The 27,981-nt window shown below is 42.0% G+C and overlaps 2 protein-coding genes across 5 annotated transcripts; both read left to right on the top strand.

The window, feature by feature from the left end:
• Nucleotides 1–73: 73 nt before the first annotated feature.
• LOC143101843 (far upstream element-binding protein 2-like) lies at nt 74–19,686 on the top strand. Of its 3 annotated transcripts, none has more exons than XM_076265095.1 (18): nt 79–448; nt 1,810–1,921; nt 2,801–2,860; nt 3,381–3,417; nt 5,527–5,579; nt 5,830–5,901; nt 5,982–6,039; nt 6,268–6,439; nt 8,579–8,677; nt 9,011–9,151; nt 9,272–9,374; nt 9,476–9,597; nt 9,874–10,173; nt 10,847–10,953; nt 12,797–12,885; nt 13,292–13,510; nt 13,941–14,110; nt 19,512–19,686. In XM_076265095.1, exons 1-18 carry the CDS (start codon nt 323–325, stop codon nt 19,518–19,520), a joined length of 2,049 nt encoding a protein of 682 aa, XP_076121210.1. In that variant the 5' UTR covers nt 79–322; the 3' UTR covers nt 19,521–19,686. The 3 variants fall into 3 exon arrangements, with proteins under 3 accessions (XP_076121212.1, XP_076121210.1, XP_076121211.1); XM_076265096.1 differs by having other exon boundaries at nt 422–448; nt 1,810–2,010; XM_076265097.1 differs by lacking the exons at nt 13,292–13,510; nt 13,941–14,110; nt 19,512–19,686 and adding an exon at nt 13,090–13,183 and having other exon boundaries at nt 74–448.
• Nucleotides 19,687–20,751: 1,065 nt separating this feature from the next.
• Nucleotides 20,752–25,206, top strand: LOC143101842 (uncharacterized). Of its 2 annotated transcripts, none has more exons than XM_076265092.1 (4): nt 20,752–20,917; nt 23,809–24,162; nt 24,429–24,577; nt 24,664–25,206. In XM_076265092.1, exons 1-4 carry the CDS (start codon nt 20,851–20,853, stop codon nt 24,748–24,750), a joined length of 657 nt encoding a protein of 218 aa, XP_076121207.1. In that variant the 5' UTR covers nt 20,752–20,850; the 3' UTR covers nt 24,751–25,206. The 2 variants fall into 2 exon arrangements, with proteins under 2 accessions (XP_076121207.1, XP_076121208.1); XM_076265093.1 differs by lacking the exon at nt 20,752–20,917 and adding an exon at nt 21,178–22,504.
• Nucleotides 25,207–27,981: the final 2,775 nt, after the last annotated feature.

The raw sequence follows: 27,981 nt of genomic DNA, 5'->3' as shown, positions 1-27,981 counted from the left end.
CTTTAATAGGCACTAAAGTAAACTTAACAAATAAATAGGCATTTATATTATGGGATATGGCATACAATATGGTTACTCTGCAATATTTTTAATCCGACGGTAAACGCCTGACTTGATCAAATTTCTGCCATTAGTCCGTTTCTTCATGGGCCTACGCTGGGCTACCTGACCAGTGTCCAGCAGCCCATAGGGTCCAGTCGCACTACTCGCCCCTCCCCGATCCTTGAGAGTTTGGGCTCCCGCTTCTGCGCAAGTCATCGCAACGTTCTGCGTGTTTTACCGGAGTAACTTGGGCTACGGCGATACTTTCAGTCGAAACGTCATGTCGGAGTACGGTGCTGCCCCGCCACCGGGAATTGGTGCCACTCTTGGCGGACAGGCCTCGATTGGAAACGGTGGAGGAATCAAGAAAGATGCCTTTGCAGATGCAGTGCAGCGGGCCCGGCAGGTGAGAGGGGGGTGTGTTTGGTGAAATGCATGGTGCAGCAGCCGTCGACAGAGACCGTGTAGGACAGGTTCAACAGCATGACTGTTTGCTTGTTTTAACAAAGTGCCAACCATATCCAATAAAAAAGGTGTGTTTATAGTTTGTACCGTACGTCGGCCTTTTGCGAATTAGCTAGCTATCGTGACTGCAAGTTTTTTTTTGAGGTTTCACCGATGTTATTCTTAGCTGGCAGGCATATCGACGAATCTCAAAAGGCACAGCCTAACGTTCATGGTAGATGTTCAGCGATTTTAATTAACGTTACTTAAATGAGGATTTTATATAGTAGGTTCTAAATTGTCACACAGCATGATCTTGCCTTTTGCTGTTGGCGTTCATATTTATTTGTTTGTGTAGCTAGTCCGTTAAGTTGTGCGTGTGTGCGCGCTTGACAAGAACTAGCAAGCTAATGTTAGCCACAGTCACCAAAATTCGTGCACACAGGGAACGTCAGCTGCTTGCTCTGCCGTCTTAATAATGGTTACGTCGAATTTTGAGGAGCTAGTGGCTAACATTTCTCTCTACAGCTAAACTAGATAATTAGCTAAACGATAATTTCTATCTCTATAGTTCACTCAAGGTCCTCCATTCGGCCGATGTTACACAAGAGAGAAGTTCGCTTTGTAAATATTACCTTAATGTCGCCGGCAAATGAACAAATTGGGTTGATCCCCATAACAAGGGCACTAGTAGACATTCTCTGGACATGAGGTCTGACAAACCGTAAACAGTAACTTTGCGCTGTTTTCATGACGTCTCATCTCATCCGCGGCATTGGAGCGTTGTTTTCAAAGAGCGCCTGTCATGACATGAAGCTCATCTTGGAAAAATGTTAGGACGATTAAAATATATTCACAATCACATAATAACGTTATAGCTTCTAAGCTGCTTCGTTTCTCCAAATGGTCAAATCTGTTTACCGGTATAGTCATTTTTTCAGATCATGTCCCACTAAATCATACACTAGACATATTTGACTGGAACACGATCAACTGTGATACTCTTAGTGCATCATAGTACTGAACGTATGGTCTAAAATAGTGTTGACAAAAAAAGTACGTTTGTAATTTTATAGACTCCTCGAATAGATGTAACCTATATGTTAATGGTGTTGACTTGTTGTGACAACAGTTTGAGATGGACTATAAATAGCAGGAAGTTAAGTTCTACCTACTCTGGTCTTTAGCCTCACCAGTAGCATGTTGGAGCAATGGAAGTGTTGACACCGATGAATGTGGTAACCAGAATGTGCACATAACACTCCCCTCACCGACATATCCTTCTCTGAAGTGACATCATCCCCTGTTTTCATGTCCTGACAGATAGCTGCAAAGATTGGGGGCGATGCAGGAGGGCCACCTATGATCAGCCCCACTTCAGGAGACGCAGGCTTCCCTTTTCCAGTGGCTCAGAAGCGACAGCTGGAGGATGCCGGTAACAGACCCTCCTCAGCGTACCCCTCTAGACACCCACCGCAAAAAAAACCTGGCGGTGGAGTTAGTTATTTGGGCCTACCAGTGTAGGTATGGTACCAGTTTATTGGGATTCACTGTATGAACTGAAGAGTTGGTTGTTTGTAAATTGGTAATTATTATCTTTAAGGTTAGTTGCTTTAATTGCGTTGATCTTTGCTAATTTCTCCTTTCTGGTGTTTTCAAATGTGCTCATCTTCATTGACGTTTGTGGCAGGTGCAATGAAATCCCTGTCTCACAGGAACACATTTTGCTCCACCCACGAAGGTTGCAGTGGACACAGGACAAATGGAGTGTCTTTGTTTCAAAACACCTGGGTTCATTCCTTTTATAGTCATTTATATGAAGTGCCTATGAAGTGCTTAGGGTTGCAGGTAAAAGGCAGTATGTAGGCCCAATTTAAGTTTTCTGATATCTTTCTTGACAAAGGATCTGACAACAAACATTGAGTATAGGCATGCAGAAGCCCACGAGGCAATTGGTCCCTTTCTTCTATGTGTAAGAATGTAAAAATGTAATCTTCACAAATAGTAACCCAACATTTATTAACTGGTCTGGTGTCTAGTAATCTGAGTGCACTCTTTTTTAAATATGCTGTAAATGTATGCTTTGCAGGTGTGTATGCTTTGCAGGACATAGTATTATAATGACTTGTGCAGATTGTTCCCCCTTTTGAAATTAATGTATAGAGTTGAATGTATAGACAATATCCCTTTTGTAGATGTTGTTAAGCTTATTGTTTGGTGAGATTCACTGTTTGAACAGAGGAATGTTTTTGACTTTTGACTCAAGTTCAAATCAAATTAAAACGGCAATGCTCTTGGATTGACTGTGCCACAGACCAACCAGAGAGCAAGAAAATGGCTCCTCAGAGTGACCGAGATCCAGCAACAGCTCTGGGTAAATGTCTCCTTGTTATATGTCATATATCGACATTTAGTGTAATCACATTTAGGGAGTACTCCCACTACGCCTTCCGTACCGTACCCGAGTACGCTTGATCCCCAAAGTCGTTTGACCAGTGTGATCGGTCCTTACCGTGCCCAGGTCCGCTTGAGGAGGTGGACGGTGCACGGTACGATTGGGCTCATGATCGCGCCTATGCAAAGACTCTAGAGCACAGCAGCTCAACCGCACCTTAGTACAGTTTGATAGTATGCACTGTGAGTGATGAAGAACGGGAGAGAACCGTACTCCGGCACGGTACAAGTGAACCGTACCCAGTGTGAGTACGCCCTAAGTTGTGTATCCAATACACCTTACATTTTACCAGGGACATAAATCTTTATTGGAGCAGGTATTGTGTTCCAGTTCTGCCCCTTGCTCCTGTCTCTTCTTTTTATTTTGCTCCTCAGCTATTGCTGCTGTGGTCCACTGCCAGCCGTTCCTGGTCTGATCTCTCTCTTTGTATCCCCCACAGCCATTGGAGCTCAATTGGCAGCTCTTTCCCAGCAAAGGTAATTATTCTGGTGTTCAGATTATTTCTCTGAAGTGACACTGTCAGCCATTCCAATATTTTAGACTATTTAGGTCATTCCGTGTCAAATCAGATAATGTTGCTGCTGCACCATCTCAGACCTTGTTCAGACCTTGTCTGTATCGAGAATGGGTCCTAAAACCAAGGCCTGTGAAATATTTCTGTTCAAATCCAATGTCTTCATATTATTTTCAGCCCTTAAAAGTATTGTATTGCAAACAAAACAATGATTAATGCCATTTGGAATATACACTTTGTTCCAAATGTAGGGCCTTATATAAAACGAATGGGCATGCAGTATAAACTTTTAATGGTCCACTCACACTGAACATTTTTGTCTTCCATCCTATCCAGTTTGGGCAGGCTAGAAATAATGCTTTTTAAGATATGAATGCCTAAATGTGATAAGGCATTTCTGAGAGTAAAAATTATTTAAAAAAATTAAGGGTGAAAAAACATGTATGAAAACATTGGAACTTAAAGCGATGGTTCGGAGTAATATTACCCTAGGGTCCTTTGCCCCATGACCCCAGCCAAACACCCTCCCAGAACCTGTTTTCCCTTGGTCGAACCCTGGTCGAGTAGTGCTGTCAGAAACGAATGACTTTCTGCAGGCGCTTATGGAACCTATAGAGTATCTCGTAAATTACCCCACTAATAATGCCCTGAATGGTACGAAACTTCTACAGTAGTACAACTATGTTCTTTACTCATAAAACGAGGCATTGAAAAGTTTGTAAGTACACCAGGAGTTTATTTAAATAACACTTGCCTGATGGATTCTACTCTCTGCTACTATCTACCGCTGCGTCGACGTTACTTCCGTGATTTGGGAAAGCCCGTAAAAGTCCTGGCAGGAAGCATGCATAAGGATGTAGATCCAGGAATATTTTGTTCGTAGTACCAATTTGCAACAATTATTAGTTTACACTAAGTTGTAAAAACTCTGGAAACAAATTAAAAACTGGATATACCAAAAAACTTTGATGTAATCGCTTCCTGCCAGGACTTTTACGGGCTTTTCCCAAATCATAGCTTGTCCAGTCTAGTTCTACCGTCCTCGACCTGCTTCAGCTCCTTTCTTAGGAGCTTTTGTAGTTCCTTTTTGGTATTTTTGTAAAAGATCTACATACATTATAATGTGCCTCTGTAATAGTTCTTATTTTTAGTTACACACTCAGCTCAAATTTAGATTTCTTAAATTAATAAATGAGTCAACTATCCAAAATATGTTTATATGTTGCACAGATATTTGGCTGCACAGTGCAACACATCTAGACCAAGATGATCTAAAAAAGGTGTACTTAAAATATCCATTCCGGGTTGGCATGTCTGCATTATGTAGACAAACTTTGAGAAAAACCTGAGACAGTGGAGCAACCATTTTCCTGGACTTTGTCTGATTTGACTCAAATCAGAATGACCCATTAATGTGTAATCATATGTGACTAGTAAAGTCAGGCATGTTTTTTTTTTTTTTTTTTTTTTACTCCTCTCTGGGTTTTACTCCTCTCTGGGTTCTGCGTAACTATGGATTTTCTAGTAGATTGTAGTCTGATGTAGTTATGTGTTCCATTGTATTGTGTGGTAATCTGACATGAAGTGATTCATAATGATGATTCTTTGTAACTTGGATGGTTAAAGTTAAAGATGTAGTCTTCTGTGAGTCTGGCAAAAGGTTGTTGATATTTGAGTTCAACAGCCAATGAGATTACACCGCTGTGATCTGTCTTCCTCTTAAAAGTCAATTGGGTGAAACCAGAGCCATATAAAAATTTATTTTATTTACCTTTATATGGCTATGGGTGAAACTGTTTATCTTAGACAGGACTGTGTACAAACACTGGATGCTTTTTGAGAGCTGAATGAACAGCTAGAGGACTGTGGGGAGCAATTAGCTGAATTTGCTTAATTTGAAAATTGTATTAGATTAGAATTACACACGGCACCTTTGTCAATAGTAATCTTTTATGGAAACCTAATATGGTGGATTTTATGTAAATGTGTTTTGTTAGAACGCCTGCAGAAAATATTAACCGTATGTTCCTCAGGCTAAATGTTCTCACCTTTTTCTGTTGTTCCATCTCAGGCCGGCTACTACCACAGAAGAGTACAGTGTACCTGACAGCATGGTGGGACTCAGTGAGTGATTTAGACTATTGCTTATTGCTATGCTTAATACACCAGCATTTGGCCATGGCACACTTATTATTCATACTTCCATCAGTTATAATTATTATTTTTCTATTATGGAGATTTGCCTGTTTGCTGAAGCTGATGCACAGCAGAGTCTCAGTCCTTGCCCTTCTCCCTCTACTCACTCTCTTTTTCCCTTTCTCTTCTCTTCTGTTCTCTTCTCTTCTCTTCGTCTTGTTTTCGTGGTTGGCCCCAGTCATTGGACGCGGCGGGGAGCAGATCAATAAGATCCAGCAGGACTCGGGCTGCAAGGTCCAGATTGCCGCAGGTAAGAATGGCATGCTTGAGGTGCATCGAGGCAGATGTGCTGAGCAGGCCGCCATGGATGTGCTGTGTTTGTGCTTTCAGACAGTGGAGGCCTGCCAGAGCGGAGCGTCTCTCTCACAGGCTCCCCTGACTCCATACAGTAAGTGTATGTGTGGCTGGAGAGGGGTGTTGAACCGTTTGTGTTTTTCTCTCGTATATTTACAGTATTATGCGATGGATGTTTGTATACTGACAAGTCCTTTTTGACGTTTTTGCATCTGTGTATGTGCGTTTGTATGGGCCACTACTGTGAAATGTAGCCAGGGTGCTGTAGCCACTTGTGTGCTGGGATCGGCACATCTGCTGATGCTATGCACTTATCTCCCAGGAAAGCCAAGATGCTTCTAGATGAGATCGTGTCGCGGGGGAGGGGCACTCCACCGTCCTCCCTTCAAGACTCCACCAACGGCCAGAACGGCTCAGTGCAGGAGATGATGATCCCTGCTGGCAAAGCTGGACTCATCATCGGCAAGAGAGGAGAGACGATTAAACAGTTACAGGTACAAGAGAGGAGAGACCATTTAACAGTTACAGGTACAAGTGAGGAGAGACCATTTAACAGTTACAGGTACAAGTGAGGAGAGACCATTTAACAGTTACAGGTACAAGTGAGGAGAGACCATTTAACAGCTACAGGTACAAGTGAGGAGAGACCATTAAACAGTTACAGGTACAAGTAGGGCTGGGACAACGCGTCGACGTAATCGATGACGTCGACGCAAAAAATACGTCGACGCAAAATATGAGCGTCGATTCGTCAAGCATAACGTGTGCTGCAAAATATTTTTAATTTTACATCTTCAGTGTTTTCCAAACGTTGACTAATCTGTGGCTGGGCACCACGAAATCAAAACCGGCCACCACACATTGATGTTCTATGTTGTAGGCCTGCTATTTAAATTAAAGATAAGATAAAATAATTTAATTGAGCTGCACTTTTTACTCACACAGCCTTTCCTCGCCCCGCCCGCTCTCTCTCGTAACGAGCCCGCTGCTCCTCCTCTGCATGTGCATTTAACAAAATATTCAGGATTGTTGTTGCCACATAGAAGCACTGCATAGAACACAGTGGGCTAAATTGCTATTAAATCCGCTTAGCATCGAGACCATGCTGCACAAATTTGTTCAAAACCACTGCATTAAAGTTAAAGTAAACTCTGCTAGGTCTTATCACAACATAGTAGCCTAAATTGAGGAGACTAAACGAGGTTAAGCTACAGTGTGCAATCAAGCAGTTGCCCTATCTCAAAGCTAACATTAGAATACTGTTTGGATGTCAAGTTTAGCATGCTTACTTGCAGCTGCTTGTATTACTCATGCAGGGCTAATTTTATTGACTCAGTTTGCAAAATCCCGATGCAAATGGAGAAGTGTTTTCCAAGACTCAAAAGTGCTTGTCCAAAGGAGAAGTACGAACTGTTATTTGAACAAACTACGTCATGAATTGCATCCACACATCAGCAGCCTTTTAACTGTGTTAATGTTAATTGCAAGGATTCCCACACGAACGTCTTAAAATGACAGGCACTCAATTAGACATACACTAGCCTACTGAACTTTATTGAATGCTACCTCTGACTAAGAATGCATTACTTTGCACTTGTACTTGCACTTCAGTCTTTTATTTTGGAATCTTAAGAGCAATAAACATATATTGCAATGTTAAAGAATTCATGTTTTTTCATTCAGATATGTAGGCCTAAATAAACATGTATAAGTTGCTATTAGTGAATTAATGGGGAGATAATCAATAATCGAATCGAAATCGAATCGGACTGAAAAAATTAATCGTTAGATTAATCGAAGCATCAAAAAAATAATCGCTAGATTAATCGTTTAAAAAATAATCGTTTATCCCAGCCCTAGGTACAAGAGAGAAGAGACCATTAAACAGTTACAGGTACAAGAGAGAAGAGACCATTAAACAGTTACAGGTACAAGAGAGAAGAGACCATTAAACAGTTTCAGGTACAAGAGAGAAGAGACCATTAAACAGTTACAGGTACAAGAGAGAAGAGACCATTAAACAGTTTCAGGTACAAGAGAGAAGAGACCATTAAACAGTTACAGGTACAAGAGAGAAGAGACCATTAAACAGTTTCAGGTACAAGAGAGAAGAGACCATTAAACAGTTACAGGTACAAGAGAGAAGAGACCATTAAACAGTTTCAGGTACAAGAGAGAAGAGACCATTAAACAGTTACAGGTACAAGAGAGAAGAGACCATTAAACAGTTTCAGGTACAAGAGAGAAGAGACCATTAAACAGTTACAGGTACAAGAGAGAAGAGACCATTAAACAGTTACAGGTACAAGAGAGAAGAGACCATTAAACAGTTACAGGTACAAGAGAGAAGAGACCATTAAACAGTTTCAGGTACAAGAGAGAAGAGACCATTAAACAGTTACAGGTAGAAGCAGAGAGAATAAAAAAGAAATAAAGTGAGTGAGTGGGTGTTTTTGAATGTCGTGTACCTTGTTGACTAATCAATGAAATGTCTGCCAGTTAATATAACATGCCATGTGTCATGTGCTTTGTCTTTGTATCTGTGTGTGTTTGAATGTGTGTGCATGTGTGTGTACTTGTATATCTTTCTGTGTGTGTGTGTGTGTGTGTGTGTTTATCTCTCTGTCCTATAGGAGCGAGCAGGAGTGAAAATGATCCTCATTCAGGACAGCTCTCAGGGACCCAACGTTGACAAGCCCCTGCGCATTATTGGGGAGCCATACAAAGTCCAGGTGTGGATCTGACTTCCAGCACTTTATCTGGCTCACGAAGGTGAAAATGTCAAAGCACTTACTCACACATAGGCCAAGTTAAGTGCTAGGCGTGGGGCATAGTAACACTGAATAATTTATAATCCACAGGTGGGGAGTCACATTAATATTGGTCTCTGCTCCCACCATGCTCCCATAGTGAACTGAAATGATTCTGGAAAAGCTATGTTAGCTCAGGAATTTGCCATTACGTGATACTGAGGGTAAAGGTGTGTCGGTCGGCTGGTAGAGATTTGGTGTGCTCTCGTTCCATTGCTCTCTCCATTTCATGCCTGTGGTCTCTCCTCCCTACAGCAAGCCAAGGAGCTGGTCCTGGAAATCCTTAGGGAGAGGGACCAGCCCAGCTACGGAGACCGCAACGACTACGGCTCCCGCATGGGAGGAGGGGGAGGAGGAGGAGGGGGAGGAGGAGGAGGAGGAGGAGGTGGCATAGATGTGAGTTTCTCAGATTCTATATGCATGTGTGTGTCTATGTGTAATGAAATGAGAGAAGATTGAAGTGTGTGGTGATGGTCTCGTTTCGGTGAGTTGCACACGTCTCTGTTTGGATTCCAGATTCCAGTCCCTCGCCACTCCGTCGGCGTGGTGATCGGCCGCAACGGCGAGATGATCAAGAAGATCCAGAACGACGCCGGCGTCCGAATACAGTTCAAGCCAGGTAGAGGTCATGCTCTTTAACCACGACTTTGCTAACCAATGCCTGGAGTGGTCCTTGAAGGTGAAACGGTGTCATCTCTCTCTCTCTATGGTTCCACCTAGATGATGGCACGACTCCAGACAAGGTTGCGCATATCATGGGGTCACCGGAATGCTGCGACCACGCTGCACGCATCATCAATGACCTAGTGCAGAGTGTTCGCGTGCGAGACGAGGGTCACGGGGTACGAGTCATACACGCTTATCACAAATGTTTGGGTCTTCCTGTCTTATGAAATATATATTTTCATTGAAGAAAAGAGTGAAAATACAGTGAATGCGTGTGTATCTCCCTTATAATTGAATTTTATTATATGTATTTTGTGATATTAATTCATGTTAATTATAAATAATATTTAAAGTGTTTATTTCTATCGTGTCCTAACATAAGAATACATCTCAAGATGCTTTATAGAGTTTACCTTGAACGTGAACTTGATCACATGACTTCCAACCCACAGGGTCCCCCCGGGCCCCCAGGCATGCCTCCCGGTGGGGGTGGGGGCAGGGACCGCGGTCCGGGCGGCTGGGGCGGGCCGCCGGGCGGCGAGATGGCTTTCTCCGTGCCCGCCCATAAGTGCGGCCTGGTGATCGGGCGTGGTGGCGAGAATGTCAAGGCCATCAACCAGCAGACGGGCGCCTTTGTGGAGATCTCCAACCAGCCGCCGCCCAACGGAGACCCCAACTTCAAACTGTTCATCATCCGCGGCCAGCCCCAGCAGATCGACCACGCCAAGCAGCTCATCGAGGACAAGATCGAGGTAACAGGGAGAGAAAAATATGGGGCTAGGCATTTATAGCGCTTAACGACAAATGAATGCTCATGCTAGTAAGAAACGTGATGGGAGAGAATATTGTTATGTGTAGTATTTTAATCTTGCGTTTGGGTAATGGGGCTGCACTAGCGCATAGCTCTTGACAAAAAAAACACAGTAGTTTCTCACTACTCAGCCTACCATGATGCTCTTCATAGTTCCTAAGGAAACTGAGAAAGAGTATTGGGAGGTGTGGTATTCCAGCTTGCCTCACAGGTATTACTCAGTGTTTGTAAGTCTAGAAGCTGTCATGTTAAAGCCCATCATGCACCTGTAATAACCTCATTCAAGTTAAAGTTTCAGTTTAGTTTATGTACTAATTTATGTTTAGAATCAGCTTTATTGGCCAGGTTTGCATACACAAACAAGGAATTTGACTCCGGTTAATCTTTGCTCGCAACATTCACATAACATATAATGATACAAAAAAAACATTAGTTGGTCAGTACAACACAGTATTAACACAGTCAACATTACAATTAAATGTGTCGGACGAGACAAGTAGCTGGTCCGCACAACAGTAAGGGCACTAGTGAAGTACAAATAGGATCTACGTAGGACTATTCATTCATTCCTGTTTTACACCCCCCCCCCCCCCCTCCAACTCTCTCTCTCTCAGGGTCCTCTGTGCCCTGTTGGTCCACCAGGACCGGGGCCCTCTGGTCCGATGGGCCCCTACAACCCCAACCCCTACAACCCCGGGCCCCCGGGGGCCCCTGGCCCACCGTGAGTACTGTTGCTGGCCCAGAGTTGTGCCTGGCTGTGGGGTTATTATGGTATCACTCTACACTTGTAATTGACAAAGTTGCTGTCCTAACAGAGTTTAAGAATAGATTTAATGTGAAATGATTCAGCGTTTGAGTCCATTATATCTTTGATCTGTGACGATACTGCAGTGCCACTACTGTGGGCAGGCCAGTGTACAGTATGTCTGGGCTGTGCGGTAGTGTCCACAGTTACTATATCTGTGTACCAGATCTGGTCAGCAATAGGGACATATCCTGAATTAAAAGGATACTTGATAGATTACAGGGCTTGTACAGCATTGTTTTGAAACAGTACCATACACTGGCAGCCGAAATGAAAGGGTAGGACTTTGTGCAGACAAATAAATGCCTTTCAAAATGACCATACAATTTCTCCTTCTGCCCATATAGCCCATTGTTCCGTAAATCCACATGCATACAAACACCCTCCCATATTGCACACACCATCAGAATGAAGCCAAATACAGGAAGGTTCTAGATCAATCTCTATACAGTATGTTCTATAAGCAAAATAAAGATTCCTGTGGTCTTACTGTAATTATCTTGGTGTGACTGCACATCTTTGTTATTTCAAATGTTGCCACAAGAGGGCACTGTTAGAGCACAGATGGCAGAGAGATAGTTTGAACCATAGATATTAAAAAGCTAGATACTGCATTGGGATCCAGAACGTACGTAAATAGCGACGCCATCTTGGTGGGGGCAACAATCACTGGAGGCCAATGTAGTAACATGTGACTCTGACTGGAAATCAGACAGATGTCTCTGATTGCCGGCAGGTGTTGCCCATAGACAGTAAAGGTGTTGCCCCCAGCAATATGGCGGCCGCGTTTACGATGGTACCTAATAGAACTCGACGGACAATGCGGTATCCAGCTTTCTAATCTCTATGGTTTAGACAACTCAGATCATTGGCGCCATGTTTAAGACCAAGGTCAGATGATTCTACAGAGTAACCCTATGGGGCGAATATGGTATGTTGAAATAAATTGCTTATTTTCACCATTAACAGGCCTATAAAGGTTATTATCAACATTTGTCAATATGTAAAAGGCCCTTACAGAAATATTCCAGTGTAAATTTACATTCCATATCTTAAATGGGCCTGTAAAATGCCCATTGTAGTAACTGACCATGTCGCCTAATCAGTCTCGGAGCAGTGTTTACCTTTTTTCCTCTTCAGTCTCTCGAGTCAATAATAACGTAGTAGTAACTGAGGCAACGTTTTCACAGTATATTTCATCTGAGTTACAGATGGCAATTGAAATTAGACAATTGAAATAAGTCATGACTATGACAAGATCACAGTGTAGTTTCTAAGATTTGCATGGAATGATAGAGAAATAGCTAATGTTAATTTAAAGATGGTATTACTATATTATTTCTATGTAAATTCTTAACATAAGTTGATGAGAGACATTGACATTTAACTCACACAATAGAAAGTAACTATTTGCCTTCCAGTTTTTTCTTCTGTTCCCATAATTTTTTGGGTCATGGGTGAATTGTGCAATCATTTTCAGCTTCCCGTTTTTGCACTGCAGCCATACACGGTCCACGAACCACGTGACCGCCTCGGAACCAATCGCATAATGGGATAGCTCAGACCATTTGATTCCCTAGTAGTTGACCAAACTCGCTATATACGGCTCTGACATATGGCAGCTGAGGAAAATCAGGGATCAGGGTGTTTCTAAATTGGGGTGGGGGGGGGTGTTATACATAACTAGATATAATAAATAGTGACTAATTGGCATGGCTTTCAAAATGGGCTTGTACATCAGAATGTGGTTCCTTTGCAGCGGTGGTCCATCAGCTCCGTACCAGTACCCATCTCAAGGCTGGAACAGTGGCTACCAGCAGTGGCAAGTCCCCTCACCCCATGATCCCAGTGAGTTGATCTCATGTCAGTCACACCGGTCTTTCCATCAGCCTCATCTACACGGGTCTTCTACCCAACCTCATTCATGTCTTTTTTTTTTTTTTTTTTTTTTGTATACACTCACTTCATGCTTTCTGTTTTTTTGTGCTGATTTCGTTCACACTCATCCTGCCCCTGACTTTGTTTACTCTGGTCTCTGCATTCACATCACAGGTTTTCCATGATGGCCTTTCTGCACGCTTTTCATTCATACCGGTGTTTTCAGCCATTTCATCCACCCACTGGTCTTTCCACTTCGCACCATTCATGTCTCGCCCCTTCTCTGTTTGTGTAATTTCTCAACCACCGTTCCTCTTTTCACCCTTTCTCCCTGCTCTGCGTCTCCCCATCTCCTTGTTTTCTATCTCGGGCCCAGATAAAGGTCCAGCAGGCGATCCGAATGCAGCCTGGGCGGCTTACTACTCGCAATACTACCAGCAGCCACCAGGGGGAGGGCCTGCCCACGCTCCCGGCGCCAACCCCTCGGCTGCCCCGGCCCCTGCCCCATCAGAGCAGTCCCAGCTGCAGGCCGGCCAGCCCTCCGCAGGCCAGCCCGACTACACGAAAGCCTGGGAGGAGTACTACAAGAAAATGGGTGAGAGTTGTTGATGCTCTCAATCTCTCATTGATGTTGACCGATGTTGAAAACCATTTATTGTCTTTTTATTCAGAGTTCAGTTGTCCTGTCTGAATGCGCCTTGAATAGTTTAAACAATTTAAACATTTATCCGTCCCCCTGTGAGGAGCTAGTATGATAAACAAATAGACAACACCCGTTACTCTCGTTACTCGTCATTATGTGAAATTGTAACGTTATCTGCATGAAAATCCCATTTTCTTTTAACCTGAAGCACAATGGGAGTATTAATGTGACAAATTTATTTTTTCTGAGTCTATGTATCTTTTACTCCTTTTATTTTGACACACACACACACAAACACACTATTGTTATTGAATAACCCCCCCCTCTCTCTCTCTCTCTCTCTCTCTCTCTCTCTCTCTCTCTCTCTCTCTCTCTGTGTCAGCACAAGCTGGGGGTTCGGCTCAGCAGACGTCGGCCCCAGGCGCTGGTGGAGGAGCTCAGACGGACTACAGTGCGGCCTGGGCAGAGTACTACAGGCAGCAGGCTGCCTACAGCAGCCAACCTGCAGGACAGACGCCCAGCCAGCCAGCAGGGCCACAGCAAGGCCAGCAGGTATGCACACATTTGAATGCTTTTATTTGGATCTGAAAGGCAAGCACGGAAAACAAGATCCAAATACTCTGGGAAGAGTCATTAACAAGGTCTACATGGCTCCCATACTTTTACAGGTCCTTTCATTTACTGTATAATACTCAGCACATTAAGGATAAACAAAACATCTCCGTCTCCATATTTGCATGCTCCCTATAATGGCTGAAACAGAGCAGAATTTTGCAAGTCTTTTTGCCTCCTTTTTTTGCAGCCCCCCTAACTGCATCCCCCTGAACACACACACATATATATATATATATATATATATATATATATATATACCCTTTTTAGTGTTTCACGCAACGCTTTGCAGCTTACATGACCACTTAAGCAACGCACATCTCCCAATTTAGCCTACTAAGGGGCCGTTTATACGAGGACGATTGCGAAGGAAGACGACAAAATATTTTATCATAAGTGCCTTTCGTTTACACGGCGACCCCGCCATCGGGGCTTGAAGACGCAAAAATCTGAAGACTCCTTCCAGAGTGTAGAGTTTTGAAGACGACCCGGGTTGCGTCTCCGTCTAAACGGCTAAACCAAAGATCCTTGATTACCTCTCTGGCTAAACTGTCAAATTAGAATGTCTGCGCGTGACGTACCGGGGTTCTATCACACCACCACCCAGCGGTCTGGAATGCATATCCAATCGAATATCCTCTTGCGTCTTCATCAGTGTTGGGAGTAACGGCGTTTAAGTATAACAGCGTTACTAACGGCGTTAATTTGTCAATAACGGAGTAATCTAATTAATTACTTTTTACAACATCACAACGCCGTTAACGTTACTGGACGTTAAATGCGGTGCGTTACTTACTTTGCATTGATTAAATAAACTGTGTAATCCGAACGCACCCCTGGCTCACAGCTAGTGAGGAGGTGGGTTAATAACGACATAAGCGATTATGATTGGCTAAGGCAGAGTCATGTTTCATGATAGCCAATCAGAGCCAGTGTTTTTACACACTTGCCAGCACACGCGCCACACACACACGCAACAGCTAAAGTAGAGATTCGATGAAACAGCAGAGGTCAGGAGCAATCCGATGAAAAGTTGGCATTTTCAAGGTGGAGATATAAGCACTACTTCAAATTCATTGTGGTCAAAGGCAAGAACGTTCATGTAATGTGTAGGCTACATTATGTCCAGGAGCGAAGATTTTGTCGACATCCGTTGTGAGCAACTCTTATTTAATGAGGCAGCTCACACACGCATCCAAGCTAGTGGCCAAAAACACCGATAGCCTACCTCCACCACAGATGATAGCTCGCCATCCACTAGCAAAGAAGGACTCGGAGCAAAGTCCTCCAAGCAGCAAAAGCTAGATCTTTCTGCCTCACAACAAAAACCTATGACCAGTGTTGGTCAAGTTACTTGGAAAAAGTAATTAGTTACTGATTACTGATTACTTATCCAAGAAAGTAATCTAGTTACTTTACTATTTACTTTACTTAGTTACTTTACAAAAACACACTAGCTATACACAACCTGAATACGCTTTTTTAAAACTTGGTTTTATTAGTTTCAATCTTAACTTTTTGGTGTGTATACTCCTTCATTCGAATAGATGTAAATAAAATACAGCAAAAAAAATATTAAAACCAAAGTCTCTATTAACATTTACATCTTTTAACAGTTGCAGTGCAGGGAGGAGTAATGCATTTACCAAAACAGAAAATGATGTTGCATGCCACATTTAGGCTGTTCTAATGTCAAGAAGAGTATGTGTTTGAACTGTGTGTGTGCAGTGCTGGCTATTTTGGTGCCCAAAGCAGAACTGTTAGTTTAAAATATTTCTTAAGAAATACTACTAATTTGATGCAGTTTAACTCATTTATAAATGGTGCACTGTCACTTTAAGAGCATCTATACAACTCTCATAATGATCAGCTCCATTCAAATATAAGCCTATGGCTAGTCCACAAACTCCACATTTGGCACTATATTAGCAATAGTCATGATATTAAGTTGGTATAAACAGCTAGCTAGACATTTTCTGTTTGCAATTAAAAGTGATAGCCTATATGAGCCTGGTAGCACCTATCTGAGTGGAATGTGTTTCAATCGGCATAGGCTACTGTGCTTCATGTAAATGCTTAGTTTAAGGCAGTGGTTCTCAAACTTTTTCTTTCATTCCCCACTTTGATCAAGGGGGCCTTTTCGAGCCCCACCTGTCCCTCATTGCTCTAAGAAAGTGGTAGGTCAAGCTTAAAATTGTCAAATGTATTGAAATAATGACAAGTTCTAAATATATCCTCTTCAGCAGAGTTAAAATCAGCTGGTGCTGCAGATATAATGATAAATAAATACATAATGTGCCATTGTAAATTAAACACACATATTTCTGTTTTCCAGCAACATATTAGGAAGCATAAGCCAATATTTTACAGCATTGTACAATATATTCAATGAAATACCAACATGCTGCATTAAATGGATCCATAATCCAGTCATACTGAGCACTGCTGGTTGGGAAATATTTTTGAAACAAACTTTGCAGGGATGTGATGTAGGCCTACTGTTTAATACATGGGATCACAAGAGTGGCTCCTGAAGCAGACGTTTCAGCGATTTCACTCATTCTCAAAGGCATACTGTTGCGATCGAGGCGCCTGTCCCATACCTCAAGTTTTTTCGTGAATGCAGTAATTTTATCTGCTAGGTGAGGTAGGTGCTTGTCTTTGCCTTGTAACTGGATATTTAACTCATTGAGCTTTCCAAATATATCGCAAAGATAGGCCAGCTTCAAGAAATGTTCATTAGTGAACGTGCTTGCAGATTCAAACATGCGCTCACGCTGCCTTGACACGAGCGCTTCCCTATGAATAACACATGCGTCCATTGCGCACCGGGTGCTACCTGGGCCTAGGCTACAGATAAAAAAATAAATAAAAAAAAACTCCTGTTTTTCGCGCCCCACCTGGCATGTCTCCGCGAACCAGTAGAGAAACGCTGGTTTAAGGGAAACGAATTATTGAAGACTTCAACACTCACCAGCCCCATTACAAAAAGGCAAAGACCACATTATATTTTTGCCCATTTTCCAAATCACAGTGAATGCAGCCAGAATATTATAATGCCCTGGCTCCTGTTATAACGGGCCAGTAGGCTACAGGGAACCCGCGACGTCCTCTATTTTCACCTGTTGCTGCAGCCTTCATGTCGGGATCTGGGGGTGTCTCAATGAGTTTCACATTTCTGTGCCGGCTTGCTAGGTGCTTGCTCAGATTTGAGGTGGAATTTTTCGCTGTAGACAACATGTTTCTTCCCATGAAGAGTGTACAGCGTTAATGTTTTTTTCGTAATGTCTGAACTGCAATGATTAAATGCTCCATGTTCGCGCTCTCTCCCGCACTCCATGTCTTGCACACGTGTGTCTGTTGTTTACATCTATATCACGCAGCTATAGCCTACATCATTGTCACGAGTTAGTCTCACAAAATCCATATGGCAAAATCCCAAATTCTTTTACTGTCTATGGCAAAATCACGGTTTAGTAACGCAGTAACGCAGGCTGCTTGCAGGAAACTAAAGTAATCTAATTACTGTTTTTGCAATTGTAATCCCTTACTTTACTCGTTACTTGAAAAAAGTAATTGGATTACAGTAACGCGTTACTTCTAACGCGTTACTGCCCATCACTGCCTATGACACAGGCTGAAGTCAACCGTAGGTCTGTCGATGTGCAATATCTTGAATTTCCCCTTGGGGATCAATAAAGTATCTATCTATCTAATAAATATCGAAAGTTATGTAGCCTACAAACACCTGTCTGTTCTACTAATTTCAACAAAAAATCCAAATTCTTTGACATATAGCAACTTTTTTTTTAACAGTAACGCAAATAGTTACTTTCCCTGGTAACGAGTTACTGTTATCATAGAGTAATTCAGTTACTAACTTAGTTACTTTTTGGAACAAGTAGTGAGTAACTATAACTAATTACTTTTTTAAAGTAACGTTCCCAACACTGGTCTTCATATAAACAAAGATTTCCCCCTGAGAATGCTCGTCTAAACGCGAATAAAAAAATTAAGACGAGACGCCACTTCTGCATCTTCTCTTTTCATCGTCACCGTATAAACGTAGCCTTAGAGACTTAGCCGGTAGTCTACGTTGTCCAAAAATAAATAAATACATTATAATTTCGTACTTCTCGTTGCTTTCATTGTAGACTATTCGTGCAACTTTATAGTATAGAAGTAAACCCCCTCTCCTTGCCCCGCTCTCTCGCTCTCCCTCTCTCACTCAATGGACACGCACAACTCGGCCTGGACAATCCAAAAAACATTCACAATCGTGAAAGCAAGGACGCATAGAAAATGACTAGCTAAATTACTATAAAATCCGGTTAGCATCATTAGCATGCAGCACGTATTTGTTTAAAACTCTTGCATTAGAGTTGCCGGTTCGAACCCTGACCAGTAGGCGCGGCTGAAGTGCCCTTGAGCAAGGCACCTAACCCCTCACTGCTCCCCGAGCGCCGCTGTTGTTGCAGGCAGCTCACTGCGCCAGGATTAGTGTGTGCTTCACCTCACTGTGTGTTCACTGTGTGCTGAGTGTGTTTCACTAATTCATGGATTGGGCTAAATGCAGAGACCAAATGTCCCTCACGGGATCAAAAGAGTGTGTTTACGTATACTTATACTTATACTCTCAATACCAATGTTTCCCAAAAGGGCCTGTCCCAAGGAGAACAGTATTACCTTGAAACTTAAACACACATGGGGAAACTGAACAGCCCAACCAATAGACTATGATAAGCTAGCCAACTATGCTACTTTGTTTGCAATATGTCCAGGCTTCAACCAGACAACTGAATCAAAGAGGTAGAGTATCAGGATATAACATAGTACAGATATATTATATTATATATAATATTCTAATCCTCTGGTGTTCCAAGGTAGGCTATTGAAATGTTATTTAATAAAATGTCTAGCGCCCTCCCCAACTACCCCTATAAAAAAATTGAGGTTTGTATCGAACCGTGGGTCAAAAATCGTGATACAAACCGAATCGTGAGGTTGGTGTATCGTTACAGCCCTAATATATATACACACATTCATTCACTTACACAACATTCATACACATACCCATACCCACACCCATACCCGCATATATGCTCATGCAAACACACAAACGCACGCACACAAGCACGCACGCGCACACACACACACACGCACAGGTGCAAAGAGACACATGCCCTCCCAAAACACACTTTCACACCCAGTTTCAACTCCAGTCTCATTTTTGACTTCCTTTACGTGTTATCAAGAGCATTTGTAGATTCAGTGTTTCTATATAACTGTAGCCATGTGAAGATTGTTTTATCTGAAGTTCTGTACTCTGTGTGATTCACAGAGCCAGTGAGGTAGCCAGCCGTTTGAACTGAGGGGGCGAGAGAGAGAGAGTGAGATTGAGTCCTGCACCTTGCATGGACGTCTGAAGGCTGTCTCTGATGTTTCCTGTTGTGTTCTGTTTGCTTTGGTGTTCTTAGGGGGAAGTTGTTGTTTTTTAATAAAAATGTCTGAAAGGACTGAGTCATTGTTTTGTGTGTGTGAGCGAGAGGGAGAGAATGCTGTGTGGAGTGGATGGCTAAAGGGAGTGAAGAGAGCCAGACTGTCACACAGTTGAGCTGAGCCATCTCTCCTAGTCATTGTCACCAGGAGGAAATTGGTCCACTAAAGTTTCTTGCATCTCACACTCATTTGTGCAAGTCTGTTTCTTGGCAAATTGCAAACCTGCAGGTGTTGCTCTTCTTTTGACACAGTTCAGAGATGCTTTTTGATGGCATACTTACTGGAAATACCCCAAGGAAACTGTTTTTATTTTTTTACCTTTTTTCACACCTGATTTACACAAAGATAAAAAGTCTATTTGTGTGCATTGCAAGTGTCACACTGAAATCCTCATAGCACAAGAGTTGTCAAATGAAAATATCAATGTATATGGCTTTTAAGTTGTCACCTTTGTCTTTGATTTGAACTATTGGTTATATGAATAGAAATGAATATTTAATTAAGAAGAGTCATTATGAGGAGAGTGAAGGGGAGCCACCCCCTAGGGCCAGAAAAATTACTATTCTATTCCGTATCAGCCATGTGGTGCTACAAACCCCTACGACAAGTCTCATTACTACAAGTGCACCTTTATCCCGGATATCAATTGTGCAGATTTCATACAAGTTCACTGATATTGACTTATTGGATCATTGATCTCATTTCTCACCAAGAGATCTGTAACTACCTTGATGTTTCACTTGTTTGGAGTTGCTTTGGTTAAAAAGAGTCAGCCAAATGTCATGTATTATAACTATGACTTAATTGGGACTTAAGTGTAGGACTACAAATGGGTTTTTAAATAAAATAGCCACTGTTTCACTCCTTTAAATAATATACACATCACTATGCATCAAAACTTGTGTCAAATCTAACTTACATATGATTGTGGATACCAAACATAATTTGGTAAAAGTAACTACCATTCTGTAAGCTATGCTGTGGGGTTTTTTTCTTTTTAGATTCATTTCTCGCATTTCCTCCACCCCCTCTTCCCTCACACAAAAACATTTGTCACTCGTGCACGCCTTGGATCTGCCGTCTCTAATCTAAGTCAAAGTGAAAGTGATGTGGTGCCTCCACCAGTCTGTGTGTGTCTGCTGTCTGACTCTCACAGTTGAAGCCTCTGAGATGTTAGTAAGATGGCCTCAGCCTTAGTGGTCTTGGCCTCAGCCATTGTTTTCTCTGCCTGCATCTCACCCTCACAAGGTAAGTGTCGATAACATGTAGCTAGTACACACTGGATTCTGTTAAGAGGTTAAACACAAAGAGAGTGGTAATAATAAGCTTTATTTGTATAGCACCTTTCATACACAGAATACAGCTCAGAGTGCTTTACATTTGGAGCACTTAACACAATAAAGTAAAGAAAAAATACATGCAAACAGAATTAAAACATAATAATTATATTTTAATTATGTTTAATTCAACATAAGAATTAATTAAACATAATTAAAATACTTAAGAATTAAGTAAAGATAAGAATTCACAGGATGGTAGCCAAAGGAGATAGATACAACAAAACATATAGTAAAACTAGTGCAGTGAAATAGGAACACCCTGTAAATAGCAGCAGTAGAATGTAAAATAATGTTTAAAAATAGGCTACAAGATAAAAAATGAGTTAATTAAAAGCTCTCATATATAGATATGTTTTCAGGTCTTTCTAAAAGATTTTTTAAATGAATTCGCCTGTTTGATGCAGCCGGTTGCACCAGTTGAACCTAAGTTCAATCTTAGCTTAGTTCTAACGTAAATTGAGCTACTAAAATGTAACGGGTTGCACCACGCAAAATAGTTTCAACATAACACTAAGTTATGACTTAAGTTTTACACCTCCCTCTCCCTAGGTGTAAGGTCCACTGTAAGTGATTTGTTAAAATGGCTTTCTTATTTAAATGGTGGAAATGTTACATAACAAAGTATATGTCGAGAAGAGTTACATACGCGACCGATTACACATTTAATTCACTTGAACAGTGTTTGAATCATGTTTGTATTCACTGGAAGTCGTATAGACCTAAATATGAAGCACATCAGATGCAGTGTTCCATGCTTCAATGCATAATGGATAAAAGCAGCTTCTCCACTTTGCTTGTAGCACTTTTGGCACAATTAAAAGATTAGCATTGAAAGATCTAAGGTTCCTTTGTGGTTGATAAGATATTAAAAGCTATGAGATATGAAGGTGCTATGCCATTTAGAACTTTGTAGGCCTAAGTAATTATCAGAACCTTAAAATCAATTCTATAGAAAACAGGGAGCCAGTGCAGTTCAGCTAACACAGGGGTAATGCTCTCTCTTCTTGGTCTTAGTTAAAAGTGTAGCAGTTCTGTAGGAGTTCCAATTTCTTTATGCTTTTTTGGGAGACCAGTAAAAAGTGCATTGCAGTCTAACCAGTGATAAAAGCTTAGTTTCTCTGCGTCTTGTTGAGTTAAAACAGGCTGCACTTTGGTAATATTTCTCAGGTGGACATAAGCTGTCCGGGTAACTTTACTGATATGGGGCTTATTCTTATTACACTCGAATTTTGCGCCATGCACTTAAGTTTTATTACGCCTTGTGCCCAGGGGTGTGGCAGAAGGTGTGGTCTGGAGCATGATCCAAAAATAGGTATCTTCTAAAAATTATTACGCCACTGACCAAGAAAAACCTGGTCTATAGCGAAAGGCGCATGTAAAACACAGCTGAAGAAGCACTGTCACGAGATGTAAGCAGCCCTTATCAAGCAGTCACAACTTCTCTGCAAGATAAATAGCCTTAGGATTTTCATTCAGTCATTCAAACATTATTGGGGTAAGGGTTGATTTTTTTTCAGGCTACATTTTCGATGGTAACCCCTTGTCAATCAATCGTGAAAGTAAATAACTATTTTACCTATGAGACCACTGTGATGATAGTTTCACTTTGCCTTTGAGTTCAAATAATAGGCGAGTGCAGAATGCATGTAGTCACAAACAGGTGTCAGTAAAGCAAAGTTTAGTGGAATCCATGTGTTCTATATAGGCTACACGGTCTGGCATGCAAGAAGATTCCTCCAAATGCACCGCTGACTGGCAAAATACCGATGCGCTGTTTGAAGTTGTTAAAGGGAATGACCGATGTCACTCTCATTGATTGAAAGGATGTTACGCCCAAAAACACACCCATGACTGATTAAGAAACAGAAGACCCACCTTTTTGAACAATGCGCCTGACATTTGATAACAAAAATGTGAATACATGTATTTAAGCTTTTCGCCACTGACCATGCGTTTCTGATCGTCAAGATAGAGCCCAAAATGTATTTGACTTTTCACAAAAAAGGACCCTCAAGCACCCCTTTACAAAAAAAAAAACTGAAATGGATTTCTAGGTGAAAAAGTATTTAATGTGAGGCTAAATGTAGTAGCCTAACATAGTGTATTTGAGATCTGTGTTTGAGTGCAGTGGTGAGCCGACACACCACCTAGACACGGGTGTCTTGCCTTTGATAATTTAGGCCTATTTGTCAATTGATATTAATCATTGTTGGTATTGGTTTTTATGCAGCTTACAATTACACTATTCAGTTACAGGATTTAAAGAAACACTACATAGTTTTTTTTTACATTAAAATAACACCCTTAGACTAATTTTGATGGGATTTATAATAGGGAGAATAGCATGTCTGTCATTGCCACTGTTGGAATACACAGTATTTAATTTGACAGGACAGCGGAGAGTGACGGGAAGCAAGTTGTAGAGAGAGATGGAGTGGGATTGGGAAATGACCCGGGCCGTACTGGAACCCAGGTCCGGTGGGCATGCGGACCCGGATATGATATGGGCGCTGTAGCCAGTTGTGTCAAAGCGCCCACCATAGTTTTAGTTTGTAGGCTACAGCACTTTGGTCAGTGAAATCTGTGTTTAAATTGCTTTATAAATACAATCTATTACTTACTCTATGTAATCTTGGTGCGCTGGCACTTAGTGCCCTGGTCATTGTTTGACTCAATAGGGCACCCCTTTAGAGTCCTTCCTGAAGGGCAGTCCAATAGACTTTCATGGAACCCTGTATGTTGTACCAAGTACAGTGAAAAGGGGCAAATACCAATTCTCACATGGTGTTGCTTTAACAGGATTTCATATGGACAAATGGTATTTGGAGGAAAAGGTCCCTGGGGAGCCCTTCAGCCTTCACTGCTCTACCCAAGAGCAACAGAGCAAACTCACATTGTACAAACTCAGCAAGGCGAACAACATCAACATCATGCATGTTTTCAGGGGGGAAAGTGACAAAGAAGGAACGCCAACCTATCACCAACGATACGTGAACAGAGTGAACTTCACAGGACCCTTGAAGGATCTGTCCATAATCATCACAAATCTGACAGAGGAGGACTCTGGAGTTTACTACTGTAAATATACTACATTGGTAAAAGGGGATCCCATCGAAATCATGGCCAATGAAGTTTTTGTACTTTTCGTGAATGGTGAGTGTGTTTTCATGTACCTATCTGGGTCCCTGTCCTAGATTATATAAACACTTAACTGACTAAAATAAGAAGTGTGTCACTTTTCAAACTAGAGTTCCCACCACTTCTGACTCTTTTGTTTGTCACCACCAGTGGAACATTTAGATGGAGACAGTCACTCAACATCATTGAATATGATCAAACAAGTCTCTCCTTTAGAAGAATTTCACAATTTCTGTCTGTCTTTTTTCTCTCTTTCTTTCTCTTTCTCTCTGTCTTCCCAGGGCCTGTGTGTCAAGAGCCATTCTCATTCAACGCAAACACTGGCCCCACCCCCAACACCAACTTCATTCTGATTTTGTTCTCCACCATCACTGCTGTGGGGGTCCTCCTGATGTTTTTAATGATGCTAGTGTTTTATGTTATACCTAAGGTAACATTGGAATATTAATAATGATGATGACAATAAATGTTTCACCAGTAAAGTACTTATAAGATATTCCTTCTCCTGCCTTTCAGATCAAGACGTTGCGGGCTCCACAAGCGGCACAGAACAGAGGGAATGACGTGTACGAGGTCATGAGCGCCACGCTGAAGAGAACGTGATGGAGTGGGCCGTGCTACCCCAGGGACAGGCCACACAACAGTCGTGTCTGCTTTTAAGGCCCCAACCTGAACTGGCCCAGCTGGCAGGCCCAGAGAGCTGCCATGGAAGCTGGGGATGTGCAATCGTGCCATGCATTTGCACCACTTCCTTCTGTTTCAGTTGATTTCTAATGTTAACTTTTCATTCTTGAATATGTACAGTATGTGCTGTTTTTTTAATTTGCTGTAAATATCTGAAGATGCATTTTGGTATGTATATTTTTTGTAATGCAAAAAGCTGCAATGAGAGTATTGTGAAGAGAGAAATGTTTCTCAATCATTAACCATGGTGTGATGTCAGCATCCCTGAAGATGCAAAAATCTGTAAATAAACCAGATGTACTACATAGCAATACAAAATATGACTGCTACTCAGTCCTGTACATTGTCTCCTCAAAAATAAATCATACTGGTCAATTTGTCTCCATCTCCTACTCCATCCCCTACTCTTGCAACTAATGCTATGTGTGTGTGTGTGTCTGTCTGTATGTGACAACAACATGCAGTTAGCGTCTAACCAAAGTGCAAAAAAAAAAGCAGAAAAGTGCAATGTGAACTGTATACAGGTAGTGCAGTAAGCAGTCTATGACATAGTATAGTGCAGTGTAGGTAGTATAGTTAAGCAAGTGGCATGGTTTACAGTAAGGATATGTGCAGTATAACAGTAACATTATAAGAATAGAATAAATGGATAGTATAGGATATATGGACAGTATGAACAATATAGACAGATATGTACATTACAGATATGACAGTAACATTATAAGAGTAGTAAAAATAAGTGTATGTGTAGTGTGAACAGTATAGACAGATACAGTGCCTATAAAAAGTAGTAACCCCCCTTAGCAGTGTTGTGCCTGAACGCGTTCATTGAACGATAGTTCATGAACTCGTTCATATTTTGGGAGAAAGTGAACAGAACGTAGGCCTACTTTTTCACACCGGGAACGTGGCGTGAACGTGGCGTGTCAGTTGTGTGGCGGCTGCGTGGCGTTTTCTATGTCTTTGCTTAGGCCAGTTTCACACCGGGTGCATGGCGTGAGCGTGTCAGCTGTGTGGCGTGTCCGTTTTTATTTCGGCTCCCATGTTAACAGGTAACGGCTTCCACACACAGCTGCGTGCATCGCGTTGCTGGAAACGCATCCCATTCACTTTACATGGACTCACGTGATCCGTTGCCGAACTGAATTGTGGGTCCGTTGCGTCGCGTTTCTCCCGCCGCTCGCGTTGAGGAGTTCAGCTGTTGCTGCACCGACAGACGGCACCGGCCAATCAAGCCAATCTACGGACGGCACCAACTAATCACATTACGGTTTTACTTCAAGTCATTTGCATAGCTTCCGTCGGGAACACCCACTGGAATGCGTTGACGGAACGCAGCTGTGTGTGGGAGCCGTTAGACCGCACTGCCTGCGTGACACGCACGTCTCAGGCGCGGCTCGAGCCCCGGCGAAAATGCGTGCATGCTAGGAATAGGACTCACGCCTATTTTTCACACCACACGCAAGCTTGTTGGAAGCTTTTACATTCAAAACATTGAAGAAAAAAAATTATGTGAGAAAAAGAGACATTTAATTGGCAGAGAGGCTGCCGCAGCGGCATATCAGACATGCTTCTGGTAAGCAAAGATATAGAAAAAAGGCACGCAGCCGCCACGCATCTGGTCATAAAACTTGTTTAAATGATCATACGATGCCTCCTTGCTGCTTTGTCGCTTACATGCTGTCACCTCCATGTCTCCATGCCAGTGTTGCCAACTATTTTAAAAGGAAAGTAGCCAGCTTCAAAAGTCGCTAAATGTCGTTAGATGACATCACACACTAATTTGCATATAAATTACGTCAGTACGTCGTGTCCCCCCCCCCCCCCCCAAAAAAAAAAAAAAAACGATGATGGCCCTTTACCTTTTTCGATTGCTTTGCTTTGACCAGTTTAGAGAAACTGCGGTCCACTTGGTCTTCATGAACACCTTCTTTGCACAGCAGAAGTCATCTCTTGCAAATGTGTTCACACATTTTCATTGGGTTCATTGGGTTTTTCCAACTTGTATGCTCGATTTTTAACTATCTGCTTTGCTTGTAAATAAAGCTGTAGCCTACTTTCTTTTGTTCAATGTGGCTGTTGAATGATGCTGGCAAGCGTGTCCCTCAGTGCCGCTGCTGGCCATTTGGGTGCCCTAAGCAGAACTGCATTTGTGGTACACCCCCACCCCCCCCTACTTTTTTGCCAGGTCCATTCAAATATAGACTATGGCTGATAAACAAACTCTAGCATTGTTTGTGCTACATTTATAGCACTATATTGACAATGATATGCAACAATTATGCATAATATTAAGTTGGTATAAACAGCCTTCATTGTTTTGGAAATGGAGAAATTTTGAATTGATAAATGAAACAAAACTTGATGCAGCCATGTGACTGCACGTGACACCTGACGGTGCGTCTTTGGCTTCCCAATTTTTACTTAATAAATGAAACGAAACTTAATGAAAGAAATACCAGTGTCCTCTATGGTAATTACGGCCATGTGACTGCAACTAGGCTACGTGACAAATTAAACGGAACTTGAAGAAAGAAATACCGAGGACATTATCTGTGTCCTTACGGAGATATGGTACGGCCATGCTCGCAGTTTATAAATGGTCAGTAGTGGGAACCGGATAACTCCGAAATCTCCTTTAGCCTTATCTTTGTTGCCTTCATGATTTCCTTTAAAAAAGGTTCCTATATCAAAAATGAGATATCAATTATTAACAATGTAAAGGTAGCTGGAACCTGCCACTTTCTCTCTCTCCCCCTCTCTCTTCTCTCGTGCCCGCTCAAGATGCGTTCCCAATTAACCCGTTTAATCCCAAATCTTTCCCAGACTTGAATATATCAAAATCAGGGGCGGACTGGGACCAAAAATCGGCCCGGGCATATTTGGCCCAAGCGACCTTCAAATCGGTCGGGCACACCTAATTAAATACAAAATATTTGCATTACCCTCCTTAACTATGCATATGTTCAACTGTCATGGAGCACTGAAAGTGATGTAGGCCTCATTGGCTATCACTCTGACTGATCAGAGGTAGCCATGGAGCACATGATCTCCATATTCAAGTAGGCTAACAAGCAATTATCAAAGAAGAGTTTCTGCTTGAATACAAAGTATCATTTCAAATTATTCAATAGGCTACAATTGACAGCA

This window comes from Alosa pseudoharengus, unplaced genomic scaffold (assembly GCF_046254945.1).
Source record: "Alosa pseudoharengus isolate Yale_2024_CS ecotype anadromous, Long Island Sound unplaced genomic scaffold, YU_APseudo_1.1 YU_APseudo_1.1_scf_4, whole genome shotgun sequence".
Taxonomy (NCBI): Eukaryota; Metazoa; Chordata; class Actinopteri; order Clupeiformes; family Clupeidae; genus Alosa; species Alosa pseudoharengus.
Note: the sequence above shows the minus strand (reverse complement) of the source record. Positions and strands in the feature narration are given on the sequence as shown.

What these genes read in the sequence shown, in the direction of transcription:
- LOC143101843 (XM_076265095.1), top strand. Translation starts at nt 323, where the DNA reads ATGTCGGAGTACGGTGCTGCCCCGCCACCGGGAATTGGTGCCACTCTT. An exon ending in GAGGAGGAGGTGGCATAGAT is followed by an intron (nt 9,152 to 9,271) that starts GTGAGTTTCTCA and finishes TTTGGATTCCAG; the next exon opens with ATTCCAGTCCCTCGCCACTC. An exon ending in CCCCTCACCCCATGATCCCA is followed by an intron (nt 12,886 to 13,291) that starts GTGAGTTGATCT and finishes TCTCGGGCCCAG; the next exon opens with ATAAAGGTCCAGCAGGCGAT.
- LOC143101842 (XM_076265092.1), top strand. Translation starts at nt 20,851, where the DNA reads ATGGCCTCAGCCTTAGTGGTCTTGGCCTCAGCCATTGTTTTCTCTGCC. An exon ending in CTGCATCTCACCCTCACAAG is followed by an intron (nt 20,918 to 23,808) that starts GTAAGTGTCGAT and finishes TTGCTTTAACAG; the next exon opens with GATTTCATATGGACAAATGG. An exon ending in TTTTGTACTTTTCGTGAATG is followed by an intron (nt 24,163 to 24,428) that starts GTGAGTGTGTTT and finishes CTGTCTTCCCAG; the next exon opens with GGCCTGTGTGTCAAGAGCCA.